General features: G+C 44.2%; 1 protein-coding gene across 1 annotated transcript; it reads right to left on the bottom strand.

The window, feature by feature from the left end:
* Positions 1-9843: 9843 nt before the first annotated feature.
* Positions 9844-17256, bottom strand: LOC112574698. Its single transcript, XM_025255927.1, has 7 exons — positions 17233-17256; positions 16920-17000; positions 15031-15099; positions 13479-13635; positions 12872-12992; positions 10908-11516; positions 9844-10837 (listed from the first exon to the last, which is right to left on the bottom strand). Exons 1-7 carry the CDS (start codon positions 17254-17256, stop codon positions 9844-9846), a joined length of 2055 nt encoding a protein of 684 aa, XP_025111712.1.
* Positions 17257-17561: the final 305 nt, after the last annotated feature.

Below are 17561 nucleotides of genomic sequence, written 5' to 3'. Positions count from 1 at the left end.
GCATTAGGCAGCCTGGCGGAGGAGGAATGCCATCGCAGGATGTATTATGTTTTCTCCGAGGGAATCTCCGAACCGATGGTCGCCGTGGAGATTCAAAGAAAATTTGGAATTCCTGGGGAAAGTAGGCCCACCTTCCCTGAGTTATACCCCCATGTGCGGCAGATTGAGAGTTTGATCTCAAAATGTGATTCACCAAGTGCGAGGAGCGACAGACGCATCAAAGCCCGTACAGAGGTGCGTGTCACCCACGTACAACAGGACAGACCGGTCCGTGAGGTGAGAAGAAGCAAGTACTGTTTGAAGTGCGGGGAAGAGGGGCACTTCTATCGTGAGTGCAACAATCCGGTGAATGCGGCGCTGGTGGTGCAGAGGGAACGAGAACGGAGGAGGCAGGACAACAAGTGGCGGAAGAAACAGGGCCTCCCAAACCTGAGAGGGACCACCACAGAGGGGCGAGTGCTGGTCCGAGAGAGCGATCGTGAGACCCCAGCAGAGAAGGTGAGAAAACATCATCTCCTTTCAATCGCCGTCAAGACCATCGAACAGGGCCTTCTAGACCTACGGCCAGTTCGGTTAAATAGTGCAGTGCTGGATATTCCTCCGCAGCAAACTGGAACTGTGTGGTAGCCTGACAACGACTCTGAACGCACCTGTTACAATCACCGCGCGTTCACAGGAATGGTTACCGGAAAATATCACGGTAGTGTCGGCCAGTGTCACAGGCTCAAGAGTGCATGTGGCGGTGAGAAGCTCCTCTTCCAGACGACATGTGACGCTTCACCCGGCCAGCGTCTTGTGTCACAGTTCAAGTCTTGTCAAGTGGGACTTGTCACTGAGAAGTGAATATTCACTCTGGATGGTAAACAGGTCCGCTACCACACTTTTCCGTTTGACAGTAACGGGTGAATCAGTGGTGTTTAACAAAGTCACTCTAATCCGCGGAAGAGTGTTTGTTGACACTTTACCACTCAACACGCACACACCGTCTGGTAATGCCTCCACTGTCGGCTCCTGAATCAGCACAGCGTCCTTGTTGATGTTTACACCATGACACACAATCCCTCGGACATCGGTCACCGAGCGTGGTGGCAGTGTTATGTCCGGTGTCAACAGTCGGACTGGGCACAGACGTCCATTGGGTGCACTGGTCGCCTCCCGGCACGCATGAGCGATCATGCCACAGAACGGTAGTCTTGTGGTGAAGTTCCGCCCCGCCATACGTTCGCACTGTCGGGCGTAGGCTCTCAGGATGTTGGTGCCGGCTATCACTGGCACTCGTGACGAATACTCCGTGTCTAGACAGACAAGTAGTAAGGTGTCTACTTTACTGTCCACACCAACGACATCTTTAGGCAGCCACACCGACACACGCACAACACCAATATAGGGCACGGAATGACCGCTTGCTCCTATCACTTGCAGTGTAGCATCAAGGTTTCCAGCTGTCTAATGCAGAAAAAAGACTCCGACACAATAGACACCTGCGAGCCGCTGTCTACCAAACAGCGTGACGTCACGCCGTCGATGCGGATGGGTGATTCGCAGCTCGGTCCTACCAACGCCTCGAGGTTTATGTTTGGGTGGTTTTCACGTGACGTCATCAGTTTTTGCGCGCTGCTTCAGCGGCCATTTTGTTTACCCTACTATAGCAGTGCATGGTTACAGAAGCTTGCTAGCAACTGATCGGTTATCATGGTCGTCTGCGGTATAAATTGATGCGGAAACAAGCCCTGCAGTAAACGAAATGTTCCTCTAGATGTATCTTTTCATAGGAAACCCAAAATTATTTTGAAGCAAGGTGACGAAACAAGAATAATTACAGAAGAACGACGTCGTGTGTGGAAGGCAGCCGCTTACCGAAGGATATTACAACAGATGAGAAGTGGAAGAAAATACTTATCTGTTCGAAACACTTTGTTGGCGGTAAGAAACCAGACGCTTTGTTAAAGTATTTAACGTTGTTCTGCATGTTGTACACATTGCGATAAATATTTTCTTCATTGTAGGTTGGTGACCGTTCACGTGATTTGAGTGAACATCAAAACAAGACTTGCATTATGCATGACCATGACTAATAAACTATAGCTATAGAGAGAGAGGATAACAAATGTTATTTCTATTTCATTATTTTTCTTTTTAGACGTGTATTTGGTTTATTTTGTTTCAGTGCTGATTATTATTATTTTTTTGTAGTTAATATCACAAAGATGTAATTCATGGGTTGTTTTATTCTTGTGTCTAGGAAAGCCATCCTATGTGAATTTCCGGAACAGCCCTTCCTGGCTTCCCACTCTACACTTGGGATATGAGCGATCAGGTACTTGCTCAGAAGCTGAGACTTCAAAAAACAGGTATTTGAGGCTTAATTGTGTCTCGCAAAAGAGGTAATGCATCTGTCCCTACTCTACCTACTGCAAGCAAGAAGCAAAAATCAATCAGCAGTGAGACAAGCCAGGAAGAAAAATTGTGTGAAAGTGATTTTGGTTGCTCAAGTGCTTGCAAAGAAAGTTTACATGGTGGCATAGAAGATTCATGTTCAAATGATGAGAACACTGAAACATATTTGACTGGACTAAATATGGATGCAATCATGCAGGACTCTGAGACCAGACTTCTTGATTCAGTTAAAAACAGACAACATTGTTCTATTTATGAAAGACAGGTGTATGTTGAAGATGAAGCTAAAGTTCCATTCTACACAGGACTTCCTTCATTGGCAGTAATGGACCTTATTTTCAGAAAGGTAGAGCCATACATGTCTAATCAAACACAGTCACTGTCCAAAGAGCAAGAGTTTTTGCTGTGTTTAATTAAGATCAGACTGAACTACCAATTCCAGGATATAGGGTATCAGCTGAAAGTATCCGTGTCAACTGTGCAAAGGAGTTTTCATAGAACTCTTGATGTACTTGTAGCACGGTTGTCTTTTTTGTTGCACTGGCCTTCAAGAGAAGCTCTGAAACTGTCTATGCCAATGTGCTTTAGAGAAAACTTTAAAGATAAAGTTGCTGTTATTGTTGACTGTTTTGAACTTGAAGCACAAAAACCCTCAGGCCAAACCAATCAGATCCAAGTTTATTTCAACTATAAAAAATATCATTCTGCCAAATATCTGATTGGGATCACACCACAAGGTTCAATCACCTACATTTCAGATGCATTTGGTGGCAGGGCTTCAGACAAACACATCATTGAAAATACTTCTTTGTTGTCCAACTTGTTACCAGGTGATGTAATTGTGGCCGACAGAGGTTTCAACATTGAAGATGAAGTTCTTTTTTATCAAGCTAAATTAATAATTCCAGATTTTACCCATGGGAAAAAGCAACTACACCCACTACAAGTTGAAAATTCGAGAAAAATAGCCTCTGTACGAATTCATGTTGAGAGAGTGATAGGCTTTGTTCGTAGAAAGTTTGGAATTTTGCAGTCTAAAGTGCCTATTGACCTGGCCCCGTATGCATGTAGACCGGAGAAGGGGTCTAATCGGTAATAACGCTCATCCGGGTGGATAGGAGCGAAAAATTCGTATGCACGAGAGCCCGGAGAAGCTGTCCGGTCTGGCTTCTCGCGTATAAAGTTATCGGTGGCCCCGGGGCTGTGTAACTCGCTATTCGGGAGGAAAAATGGCGGCCTTCACTGTGTTTACTGGCAACAACGTCGATTGTCGAGACGAAATTGGGTGTTTGGTGACAGATCGCACCCGTTTGAAGTGTTGGATGAATTAAAAACTGTATTGCAAACTTCATTTTAGACGAGAGAACATTCTAGCGCTGACCGCTGTAGTGGCATAAGAGATCGCTGTCACCAGTCGGCAAGGCACACTAACGTGTTCACTACAAGTGCTCATCACTTGACGATATTTTGCCACAAATATCAAACTTTCAAGAAGTGTGTGGAGAATTCACTGATGTAGACAAATCGACTGTTATAAGTACTGTGGCGAGAATCACCAATGGTTTGCATCGGCGAGCCCCTAAACGAATTTCATTGCCGGATCAAGGTTGTGCGGAAAAGACAAAGACATGCAGACACATTGGGCCTTAAGTACTTGGATTTATCGACAGCAACTTGATTTCAGACTCCAATGAAAAATAAAGTAAACTTATCCATAATATTAATACTTGAATTTGTAAGGCGCTTGTAAATGTTTGCTGAATGCACCACACATGAATTATTGCAAAACAAACCTACAGTACAAAACATGTATACAAGAAACATGTCGACAAAATGAAACCCTAGAAATGAAAGGCTCTACATACTTTGTAAATTCATTATCTATTCAACTCTAATCAACAAATAAACAGACCCTTATTAGATGAGCTAAGTTTGTTTACTTAGGACGGTAATCTAGAAGAATTAAGAGAATATGTGTGTGGAGGTGGGAGCTTTACATATATATATCAGTAAATATGAGTATATGCATGTGTGGATGTGGGTGGTATATCTATAAGCAAATATATGTATGTGGGGAGATTTACATATATAAGCAGAGATATTTGTGTTGGGAGGTATTAAATATATATATAGATATGAGGGAGGGGGGGATTATATATATATGTAAATATGAGTGCATAGGGTGTGTGTCAGGAGGTATTTTATATATGCAGATATATGTGGGGGGGACAACATATATATATAAAAGCAGATATAAGACTGTGTGTGCCGGGGTTATAAATAAGCAAATATGAGGCTGTTTGTGTGTGTATGTAGTTGGATTATATATATGCAGATATGAGTGAGTAGCTGTGTGTGGGTGGTATATATATATAAAGATATGAGGCTGTGTGTGGTGGTGGTGGTGGGCTAAACCTGCATACATAAGCAGATACAAGTGTGTATGAGTGTAGGGGAATTATATATATGTATGCTAATATGAGTGAGTAGGGGGAGTGTGTTGAGGGGGGGGATATTTTATGTATATGCAGATACATGTGTCTGTGGATTATATACATATGTAGGCATGTATATAGGCAGACATGAGTATGTGTGTGTGTTGGGGGGATATATATATAAGCAGATGTGTGCGTGTGGATGTTTACGTGTATATACATAAGCAGATATGAGACTGTGTGTAGGAGGATTATTTTTAAATATATATACACGTATGAGTAAGTAGGTGTGTGTGTCAGGAGGTACTAGATAAAAATATATATGTGCAGATATGAGTATGTGTGTAAGGAAGGTTACATATATATAAAAGCAGAGATGAGTGTATGTGCATGGGGGGTTTACATCTATATATATAAGCAGATATAAGGCTGTGTGTGTGGGTGGGTGGGGGTTACACATGTATGCTTAAGCAAATGTGTGTGCGTTATATACTGATATGAGTAGGTGTGTGTGTCGGGGGAGGTTTATATATATATATGTGTGTGCATGTGGCCTGTGTATATATAAGCATCAGTGAGTATGTGTGTAAGGGGGGGATTTTATATATGTATGCAGATATAAGTAAGAATGTATGTGTATATATCTGTGTTTAGGTAAGAATGAAATGGAGGGGCAGAAACATCCCCTCCAAAACTTTTTGCATGTTTACATGTGTTTATGTACTTTGATTTATTTGATTACACATGCTGTGATGCAATTTGCATTAAAGGGCTAGAAGAAGGAAAAAACAAGTGAGTGAGGCAAAAAATTAGCTTTTAATGTATTAACTGTTACAAACTGACCAGTGAATGTGTGTGTGTATGTGAGGGAGATTGCATATAAAATATATAGTAATGCGTGTGAATGTATGTATATTTTGAATATCTCAATACTCTTGAAAGGGTGAAAAAAATAAAGATTCTTGAATCATAAGCTTCACAAACTGATGACACTCTGAAAAACATGAACTAAGTGCATGGGTGAAGATGTAAGGAATGAACCAAGTAGTGCTACATCACACAGCATATTTCTTCAAGAATTCTTAAAGTAGCTATAAAATCAAATCCCCACAAATACAAGCACTGGTTAAACATGACAAATGCTGTGCTTGTCTGTCCATGATAGGAAAAGCTTGAACAAAATTGCCCATGTTAGTTATAAGATCATTGGTATCAAGCAGAAGAATTTGGGTTTTTGTTGCAATTAGTAAATTGTCAGGAAATTGTCGTGACATAAGCGGTCCGCGGTTCACGGGCCTACTGATTCCAGGGGAGATAAACGGTGGTGAGACTTCTTGGCCCTTTGTCCACCCGACGGTCCAGTGCCGCCAAAGGCCGGCTACCCGTCTCGCAAACACCACTTACAGTTGCCCATCCCACCTTCTGACAGTCTGCTTACCAGCGCGTCCGCCTGTTTCGTGGAGGGAGCAGAAGTGAGACACCAACACTGTAGCCCTATACTGGTTATCACATGACACCTGTTTACTTCACATTAGAATGAGATAGGGGAAAAAATATACAATGAGGAAATGAATAAAGGAAGATTATATATTCATTGTCTTCTAGCGATTTCATGTTCAATGTATTAAGTGATATAAGAGGTATCACTCCTTGGGTAGGTCTTTAAAATAGTGGGTGATTCAAAGCAAAGAAATGCAACAAAGCTTCTTTATAAGAAAGAACAATTCTTCTTCTAGAGACAGTAATGACATTCTCTTTCTGCAAGCAGCTTAGCTGCTGGATGGCACCTCCTAATGCCGCTGTTCTCAAACGGTGGGGTTACGTGCTTGCAAGGGGGGCACAAAGGTGGTCATTGTTTAAAGTTTCTTATACCGGTATTAGTGAAATTAGCTTACATTGCTGGCTAAGGGGGGTGTGCGGACCTACCTTTGTTCGTCAGGGGGGCGTCACAAGTAAAAGGTTGAGAACCGCTGTCCTAATGTTTAAAATTTCATGCTATATGCTATTTACAAAACAGAGAGGTAAACATGTATACATTACACATCAGAAGAAAATGGTATTGAGGCCAAACTAAACTATCTTGGCTGAGCCAGCCTTGCGCTTGCAGCATGGTGGTGTATGCTTGTCAGATCTTGAAGATGAATGATGGTGATCTTACTGCTGAATGCGCCTAATTTTACTGATATCTTGTGATATTTTACTGCAGATTGGCAGTTGGTTTTTTTTTGTGTAAGTTGTTTATTTGCTGTGTTAAAGAGAGAAATAGCAGGCCTTTGGTCTGCCAAGAAATGCGTGTTCCCACCTGCTTTTAAATATTAATAACTTGGGGTTTGTGCTGATGTCTTGTGTGATGTATATTCATCCCTTGCACCAAGTATACTCATCAAGTTCATTTAACTTGTCATAAAGATGTATATGGAAAACTCACAGATGGGTGACAAGGACTCAGGGGAGAATATCCCAAATAACTTTTTGTTTGAGAGGGGAATGACAGCCTGCTGAACAATGCTTTCCACAATATTGTGAATCGTATTTTTTGAGAGTTTATCTTTATTGCAAAAGTTGCTATTTTCTTGATGCAGCTGTAAAATTTTAATGCAATATTTTCAAGTGAAGCAGTTCAAACAATGTTTTGTGCAGTGCGCCATGCATTGTTTTACTCTTTGCATAGGTACCAGTATATCTTGCAAGTCACTGAAGCCAGCAATATCAGTCTTGTGTGGAGGAGGTGGATAGAAATTTTGCTGATTTTGAATATAAGAACTATAGGGCATTTCATTAGTTATTTTGCCATAACTGTCTATCTATCTATTCCTCTTCGTGCATCAGGTTGCACATCAGGCCTCAACCAGAGTCCGCCACCGATGTCGATCGGCTGAAACCCGCTCTAGGTGACCCCATGTCCAGCCCTTTCCTTTCATCTCCCTTTCCACTGTTCTTCTCCAAGTTTCCTTTGGGCGGCCTCGTTTTCTTCGGCCGTCTGGAGTCCATCGTAGGGCGACTGTGGAGAGGTCTGCTGTCTGCTGGCGGAGCACATGTCCAATCCATCGCCAACGCCTTCGTTGAACCTGCGTGGTGATGGACTCGGTTTCAGTTCTTCGGTGGAGTTCTTCGTTGGTGATGGTATTTGGCCTAAAGATGTCAAGTATGCGCCTGAGGCATCTGTTTTGGAAGACTTCAAGTCTGTTACTGATGGTTTTGGTCATCTTCCAAGATTCTGATCCGTAGAGGAGGGTGCTGATCACAGCTGACTGGAAGATTCTCAGCTTGATCTTCTGACTGATGTTTTTTGTCTTCCATGTGCTCCTGAGTGAGGCGAAGGCCTGGCTGGATTTAGCCAGTCGGCTCGAATCTCCACCTCCGCATCCCCGGTGTTTGACATTTTGGACCCAAGATAGGAGAAACTGTCAACTTCCTCAATCTCTTCTCCATTTAGTTTGATGCTGTCTTGGACTCTGTCGTTCACTCTCATACTTTTCGTTTTCTTTGCACTTACCTTCAAGCCAAGATTTCCAGCTGTTTCTGAGAAGGCATTTGTTTTTTCCTGCATGTCTTGATGGCGGTGCGACAGCAGGGCAATGTCATCAGCAAAGTCCAAGTCTTCCAGCGTTGTTGTTGCTGTCATCGTCGTGGTCTATCTGATCCCTTTCCTATCACTGTCGGTGGAAGTTTTCATGATCCAGTCCATGGCCAGGATGAAGAGGAACGGCGACAGAACGCAGCCCTGCTTCACCCCAGTACTGACGTTGAAGGGGTCTGTGAGCTCTGTGTGACAGACAACCTGGATAAATCCAACACCCATGTACATCAAATTCCATACACAATCTCACAACTACCCCTAGAGGTGTCTGTCAAAAAATATGGCTACTAAATGGGAGGGATCGACCGATCACACTTCAGTTTCAGGTAAACTAAGTAAACTAAGCCACTTCTCCAATACCTCCATTACTTCATTTACAGACTGTATTCCCTGAGAGTGAGTTTTCTGACTAGAACCTAAAAGATTTTGCATCTCCTGTCGGACACCATGAACTTCGCCCTGTCCGACCTATTTCCACTTGCACATCGGTGCATGAGATTTAACCTGTCCACCAGTCGGCGGATTCTGTCGGAGCGGCGTAGAGGTTGCTGTTCTTCACTGTCGCTCTCTGCTATCTCCTCTCTTTTATCTTCCTGCTCTACTCCCTCCTGCCGGTTTTCTGCAGGTACGCTGGTACTCTGGTGCCTCTGGCCTCAACTCTAGGCCCACTTTGATGTCTGGAAATTGCACCAGTTCGTCATCCTCACCATTTCCACAGTCGGGGGGTGTGGCTGCTACCTCGTCTGCGCGCTGACTGAGGTTGTTGTTTCTGGTGGTTCTTTCCTGGGCCAAGGGTGGTGCCCAGCCTAGTGCACCCACTGGGAGTAACAGATTCCGATGGAGTGTCCGTTTTGGTCCAGAGCCATCCTCTCTTTGAACCACATACACCGGTATCTCGTTCAATTTGTCCAGCACGACAAAAAGTCCTTCCTCCCAGCGATCATCTACTTTGGATGTAATTCGTGGCCCCATCTTCTTTACCAGGACTCTGTCTCCCGCTTCTAAGGTAGCTGCCAAAGCTCCTGCATCATACCTTATCTTGTTCTTCAGTGAGGACTTTTCCATTTGCTCTGTGGCCATTCTGTATGCACTACGGAGGCTTTCTTTCAGGTCCTGCACATACTGCCTGCAACTCTTCCCTTGTCGCTTCCCTATGTCCAGGCCAAATGCCAGGTCGACTGGCAGTCTTGGGTGCCGTCCGTAGAACAGGTAGGAGGGTGAGAATCCCGTGCTGCTGTGTATGCACGAGTTGTAGGCGTGCACCACAGACTTCAGGTGTTTCCGCCAGTCTTTCTTTTGTTCAGTCTCTAAAGTTCGCAGCATACCCATCAGTGTTCTGTTCCACCTTTCCATAGGGTTCCCGCTAGGGTGATAGGGCGTGGTCCTGCATTTCTGGATTCCGGCCAGGCTGCACAGTTCTTGGATGAGTTTTCACTCAAAATCCCGACCTTGATCACACAGAATTCTGCCGGGGAATCCATAAGTCATGAAGAACTCGTTCCACAGGGCCCTGGCTGTCGTTCTTGCTGTTTGGTCTTTCTTCAGTACTGCTTGCGCGAACTTCGTAAAGTGGTCGACAATGACCAGTATGTTCTGCTTTTCCCCTTTGACCTCGATGGTGAGAAAATCTATGGTCAGTAGCTCCAGTGGGTGTGATGTCACGATGGTTGACATGGGTGCTTTCTGCGCGTGAGTCCCACTGCGAACACACCGTTCGCAGCTCTGGATTTTCCTCTTGAGATCAGCCGCCATGAACGGCCAGAAAAAACGCATTCGTGCGTGTCGTATGGCATCGTCAAAGTGGGTGTGGTAGAGCTCATCGTGCACACCTCTCATCGCCTCCTGTCGCATGGAACGGGGTACCACCAGCTGCACCCGGGTTGATGTGGCATCAGACACACGCCGGTAGAGCACACCATGTTCTAGCACCAGGCTCTTCCTCTCCCTGGCGTATATCCTGGTCTCTGGCCCCGTCACTGTCAGGTCGGTTCCTTCTGTGAGCGCTTGGCAGACAGCGGCTATGTGAGGGTCTTGCTGCTGTAGCCTCCGCCAGTCGTCGACTGTCAGGGTAGCAAAGTCTGGCTCCCCGCCCTCCGGCTCTAAGATGCCGTCTGGAATCATGTTTGGGTCCCTTACGACAGCTTCGACGGCTGGGGTGAAGTTGTCAGTGACGTCATTGTCACGTGACATGGGCGTGGTGTTCCGGGCTGTCTGCTGAATGGAATGTACTGGCCTTCCTGCGCTCTTGGCTGTCAGTATGCTCACAACTGCACTTCGATTTACAATTTGTGGGGTATCGTCTTGAAATTTCCTCGCTTTCTCCAGTAGGAACCCAACTTTCTCTAAGGTGTCTCTGTACTCTTCATCTGCTTCTGGCGGGTCCTGCTGTCGCCTTGACAACCCGTCCGCGTCTGTGTGTCGAGCCCTGTTTGTACACGAGGTCAAAGTCGTACAATGAGAGGGATGACAACCATCTGTGGCTAACTGCGTCTAACTTTGCATTCTTCAGCACATGGCAAAGCGGGTTGTTGTCGGTAACCACGGTGACGCGGGAGCCCAAGATGTAGTCGTGAAACTTCTCTGTCATCGCCCATTTCAGAGCGAGAAATTCTCGCTTGTGTGCGGGGTAGTTCACTTCTGTCTTGTTGAGCCCTCTGCTGGCGTATGCGATTACCTTAAGTTTGCCTTGTTGATGTTGGTACAGCACAGCTCCCAGGCCAGTGCCACTGGCATCACAATGCAGGATGAAGGGCTGGGAGTGGTCAGCGATGCCCAGCATCGGCTCTGCAGTCAGTACTTTGATCAGGGACTCAAACGCACTTTGTTCTCGCTCTCCCCACAGGTGAGATATGTCTGACGACAGATTGAGTGCACCCGCCTTCTTAGCTGTTTTCTTGAGCTTATGTGGTACATATCCAACAGTAAGGTCGTTCAGAGGCTTGGCAATTTGCGCGAACTGGGGAACCCAGCGCCTGTAAAATCCTGCAAACCCCAAGAACGCCTTAACATCCCGAACTGTTTTGGGGACAGGCCAACAGGTCAGAGCCTCGATCTTTTCGGGATCTGGCCTAATACCTTCTGCGGAGATGAGGTATCCTAGGTGTCTGACCTCAGTGGTGGCAAAAATACATTTATCGGGGTCAAGTTTCTCTCCAGAGCTCTAATTGTTCTATCTTCTAGCTGCTGGAGATTAGTGGCATGTACTAAAATGTCATCCAGAAAAATTATCAGCTCTGCCAAGTTCATGTCACTCAAGCAACAGTCCATCAACCGCTGAAAGGTCATGGGGGCGTTGACCAGGCAAATGGCAACCTCTGGAACTCGTACAGCCCAAACGGGGTGGTAAATGCAGAAATCTTCTTCGCTCGCTCGGACAGAGGTACCTGGTAATATGCCTTTGACAAGTCTAGGCTAGTGAAAACCTTAGCCCCACTCAATGTTAAAAACAGCTGTTCTATTTTTGGTAACGAATAACTGTCCCTCAATGTCCGCGCGTTCACTCTCCTGTAATCCTGAAATCTACCCGACAGTTCAGGAACACTGTTCCTCCCTTCTTCCACGTGGTTTGCATTACAATGAGTCCTGGTGCTCGAAGGGGAAGGTTGTATCCGAAATCTGTTCAAGGCTGTTCAGATTATCCGCTGTGAGTTTGTCTGGGAATCGTGACAACTCCAGCACAACCGACTGAGAGGAGTGTACGACGCTTCATCTCCAGTATCTGTTTGGTGGCAAACAGTAGAGGAAGGCTGGTAGATAAGTGTCGGTCCTGTAGGCGCTGTTAAGATGGAGACAGCAGTCCGACCTAGGGACGTGAGACAGTCACGTGGTGGCACGCGGTGGTGCCAGAGTCTCAGCGCTTGCGAGGGAGTCAGCTACGATCGACAGAGCATCATCAACGGATTCTCGGACGTCAGCATCGGAGGGGCCCCTCACGTGACTAGAGACTTGTGTGAAGAGATAAGTGGCGAGTGCGTGTGCGGTGTGTATTAGTTAAGCTGATTAGTGGCTCATGTTGCCTAGACTAGGGATAGAGAAATAACGGACACCCTAGATAACGGCCATATTTTGAGTGTGTATCATTTGTAAATTGTTGTAAAATACTCTCGATCATTAATAACTTTCTTAAATGCACTAAATTGCCTTGTGTTGTTTATTGCGGAGGTACGCTGGGGGCTCTTGAGTCAATTAAAAGGTAATTAGCAATTTAGTGTAAGTGTGCGCGTACACGTCTATGTCAGCGTGAGTTGGTAGACGTGTCGAGAGTGTCATCAGCCCGAGGGAGCGGCATCGCAACCTCTGACCGTCTCCACGTGCTCTTCCCCAGAGTTACACGACAACAGGTATGGCAACAAAAGCCAGACAACTCAGATAGCTCAATTTTAAAAAACAAATTTTAGTGAACATTTTTTTACAAGTGAAGTACAATATCCTGCCATCATGAAAAGAAAACAGAGCTTACCTTGGGTGTACTTTTTGTAGAACATCACGAAATGTGTCAATCTTTCGCATTTGCTTACAAAGGTCATGAACTCTTAGCCCCTCTTCATGGCTTAGAACTGCCTCGTGTAAGTGCGCTTTTCCTGTCAGGTAGAAACAGAGACAACATAAGTAAACTGTTTAAAATCCTACAGTGCAAACTGTTCATCTGCTACATCTGGACATTGTTAGTCAAAAGCCAGTAGTGTAAAGGTATTATTGAATAAAGAAATTAAATAAGGTTCTGTGGTCTGTGACACTATAAAGCAGTCAAACATCCGATACCTAAAGTTTTCCGCTCTTCTTCAGACTGAGGTATTTGCAATCCATTGTTTTCATCTTGTGACTGTCCCCAGATACAGACTCTCAAACATTGCTAGCAACTTGTCCATATCTTCACTGTCTGAAACAACCATTTAATATATTGTTAGCAACAGCTTCTATAATGCCAGATTCTCAATCGCATCATCCTTACACAAAAGGTATCTTTCCTTGCCTGTTTCATTTAGTTTGGAATCTAAAATGATGTCGATTGCAAGTGATAACATTTATTTTATCTCTTCCAGACAAAAAAGCACATTAACCCTTACCTTTCTGTTCTAGTAGTGCCATGGCAACATAGAAATGTGCACAGCCTTTGTAGAAATAGTGTTTTGTCTGATCCATTGTCATCCAGGGGAAGGGCAGGTAACTCTTCACCACTTCTGAAGACATCTTGCGATGGGTGTCACGATATTTCTCTGACACCTAGAGACAGCATAAAGAGGATGAGGTTAACATGAGATACAATAAGAAACTCCTTTATCCCAGATGACAATCAGTAGCAGCTCTGCACAGATGCAAGGGTTAGAACCACACAGCACAACATTAAAAATATCATCAGACATCATACTCGCCACACAAGACAGGTCCTCATACTCACACTTCAGACTTGTGTGATCACAATTCATTCCACACAGTAGTATTCAGAGGTCGTACCGCAGTCAACAGCTTTCGGTTGTCGATCTGCATACAGAGACAGAATCTGTGGCGAGACACAAGTTCACGGAACTTTCCTATTCTCACGATCCAATGTTCTTGTACAAAAACTTCCACACCAGGCAGCTTAGCATCATCGTCTTATTCTCACATAACTCGGCCACACAAGTGTTTTCAGAGCTGACGTCATCAGCGCAGCGCATTATGGGAAGTCAACAATATGGCAGACGACATCGACGACGAGATACTTTTGGAAGCCACTGCGGCTACGATAGTGATATTGCATAATGTAGCGGAGAGAGAGAAGAAGAAAGAAAAAAATGTGGGTGAGGGGGTATGCTTAGGAGCATAGTCATGTCTTCTAAAGGAAATATCTTCGGAAGATTCACGAGAGAACGTGCAGACGGTTTTTGCGAATGTCGTCTTCCAAATTGTTACCTGTCATGCCATTGCCACGAGCCACGAGCGATTTCCGTGAAGGTATTCTAGCCTTATATCTGTTCATGTACTCGGGGTGTGCAGTGTCGAGCAGACTCGGATAATTCTCTCCAAGAGAAGTCATGAGCACACAGCTCGCATGGCCATTGTTTACAATGTGGAGGTCAAAGGGAGCCTACTGTGTTCAAGCATTCCGATTGGCTACAGTGTAGGTCGTCCTAGCGCAAAAATAGAAACACACGCTATATCTCGTAACCTAGCAACAAGGCCTTTCTGCGTGCCGTGTGCACAACCCGCTAACCCCTGCGGGGGCTGCTAGCCCGCCAAGTGCCGTGTGCACAACTCGTGCGGGGGCTGCTAGCCCCGCTAAGTGCCGAACATTGCCGCGTGATAACAGCCTATAATAACTTACCTTGATAATGTTTGTGTGTGGCATTGTATACCTTACATCCAACACAGTGCACAACTTATGTTCATGAATATTCTCGTATAACTTATGAACATAGCAATATGTTTTCTGCACATAACTATCTTTTATAACGAAGAAAACAAGAACTCGTTATGGAGTTTATCTATCATACATGTGTCATACCAGTGAAAATATAAAGGCAGTGGGCGTTGTGGGTGGAAGAAACGTTTCTCAACATAATAAAGTTGATTGAAATAATCAATTAACAACTCAATGCCAGTGTCAGTTTGCTCTGGTGTTGGGATTGCCTGACGCACTTGTGTCAGTTCACTCATCTCACTCAGATATTTCTCTGGATCCTTGCTGTAATGCTCCATGATGACATCCTATTGACAGATCACAATAATCATTTGAAAATATAAGTTTACATATGTCTCTACCTTTCAACATTTGACCAATATACTGCCAATATAATAACATACTACTAACTTGTTACAGTCACATACAGGACACCTGGTCACAGAGCATAGCTCTACAGTTTTCATTGAGACCCTTTAGTTTAGAAAATAAAAAGGCACAAACTTCTTGGTGATCTGTCTTATGTTACTGTTACAAATATAGTTTGAAAATTCTGTTGTGGTGTTTGCAAACAGTTTAAACTATTTGGTTAGCTCACCTTCAATGGTTGGCTGAAATCCAAATCCACACACAAATACCTCCCACACACACATCCACACCATTACCATGTGTAAGTAAAACACAGTGATGTCCCTTCAGATTACTAACTTGAGTAGGGGCAGCTCTATGTATTTGTCATTTTTTATTTTGACTTGCTGCAAGTTCCATGGCTTTAACTTGAAGCATGCTTCATCATCATCATGCTGAGCTGCTTGTCTGTCCCTATTTGGGTTTTGATCTATCACCTCGTCGACTGCCAGCCTCCTCTATCTACTGCAGTAACAGTTTCTTTGTATAATTCATCTGTAAGAAGGTCACAGTCACCATAGTGTGCTCTATCCTCTCTGCTTTGCCATCATGTAAATCCTACCAACCTATGTACAATCTATGGACAGCACTACTGCGAGTATAAATTAATCTGCTTTTATCTCAAAATAATACTGACTGTAGATCATAACTCCCTATGGTTTGTAAACTCATTATGGTTTTGCAAGGAGGCATTCTGCAGGGTAACCTTATGAGGAGCAAATTAATTATTACAATGCAACTTTATTAATCTACAAGGGCAATATCACATACTGTACGCACTAGTAATATATAGAGATAATGCATACATACGTATATTGAAATAATTTCTCTCTCACACACAAACTCCCAGCAACTGTAGATACAGCTGGTGACCTTAGTTACCTCAGGTTAGTAGAAAATCACAGCCAGTACAGTTGATCAAGTAAACGGCACATGGAGTGAATGAACTGCGGTGACAATTGGCATCTATGTGGTTTATTCTAGGACTGGATTAGTGGTGTGGGCATTAGTAGGAACATTCACAGCCTTGATTACTTTTTAGTATTATTATTATAATAATTATTTGTAAAGTGCTATGAGCTCACCCTTTGGGCTGGAATATAGCGCTATGTGTATACTTTATTAGTAGTAGTAGTAAAACCAGTAGTAACACCAAAAGCAATGCTCTGTCTGATGTCAACACATGTCGCTGGAGGCTGAACAAACATAGTACACCCTGTATTTGTCGCTTGCAGTATATCAACTGTTGCTTTTAAAGGTAATAATCAATGGCTTTCATGTTGTTCAATGAAATTCAAGCAGGAGTTTGTTATTTACTAATGAAAATTGTGTGTTGTATATGATATTTGCAGCTTTGCCATTTCATACATCAACTGCCTTAGCTCTGAAAATAAACACTGTCTTAAGCACATCTCTCTTGTCCTGACATGATTTATACCACCAATATCCCTCGTGGATTGATAGATCATGTTCCAGCATACCTTACACTTGCACTATGTCCTTACCTAATGTGTGCAACATGCAGCTGCTGCCTTCAGTTTCATGTGCATGATGTGACATGACCCACGGCAACAGCAGGCAGTCCTCACAGTCCTCACAGTCCTCATAGTCCTCACAGCCCTCACAGCCCTCACAGTCCTCACAGTCCTCACAGCCCTTTGTCACTGGCTCTGCCCTCGCTCACGAGCTGTCTCCCACATCTACACCTCTTGGCTTCTACCTCCTTGTACTCCTCTAACTGGCATGTCCCCCACTTGGCTGCATCAGGGACCTCAGGCTTGTCCCCCAGCCACTCTCGACCCTAATGGGGACGCTTGTTACGTCACCATCTACTGTCCCATGTGACATTCCTGGTGAAGAGAACCTTTCTAATACATGTCTGTGGATGTAGCTGGTGATTATTACTGATCTTGTACACGAAAGTCTGATATTGGAGATATCTAATGAGTATGTATAACAAGGTTTCAGTCTGTTAGAGTAAAGGATGTGCATCTGACAGTGTTCTCAATAAACTTTTCTTAGAGCCTCCTCACATGAACCTTTAATTGCTCAGCCATGTTTGACACTGGAAATTCTCATAAGGCTGCTTACTTGCAATGATGTGTCGCTGGTAGACGGGTAGATGATAATTTGAATGTTGCTATCTACAAACTGGTAACTATTGTTTTGCGTATTTTGTACAAACACATAACACCAACAACAAAGACATTACAATTTGTAACACTAACAACAAACACATCACAACGTGTGACATTAACAACAAAGTGTGTGACATGTGATGAGATGTTCACAATCACAGAGGGTGGCATGACGTCTGTGACTTGTGTGACTTGCTGTCAGAGCCGTGACTCTGAAGTCACAT

This window comes from Pomacea canaliculata, linkage group LG11, assembly GCF_003073045.1.
Source record: "Pomacea canaliculata isolate SZHN2017 linkage group LG11, ASM307304v1, whole genome shotgun sequence".
Lineage (NCBI taxonomy): Eukaryota > Metazoa > Mollusca > Gastropoda > Architaenioglossa > Ampullariidae > Pomacea > Pomacea canaliculata.
The sequence above is the reverse complement of the archived record's forward strand: the minus strand, read 5'-3'. Positions and strand labels throughout refer to the sequence as shown.

Excerpts from the sequence above, each read along its gene's own strand:
- LOC112574698 (XM_025255927.1), bottom strand. The coding sequence starts at position 17,256 with ATGGCTGAGCAATTAAAGGTTCAT. Across the intron at positions 13,636-15,030 it reads AGATGAGTGAACTGACACAA|GTGTCAGAGAAATATCGTGA; the intron begins GTGCGTCAGGCA and ends TGCTGTCTCTAG. Across the intron at positions 12,993-13,478 it reads GGCACTACTAGAACAGAAAG|GAAAAGCGCACTTACACGAG; the intron begins GTAAGGGTTAAT and ends TCTACCTGACAG.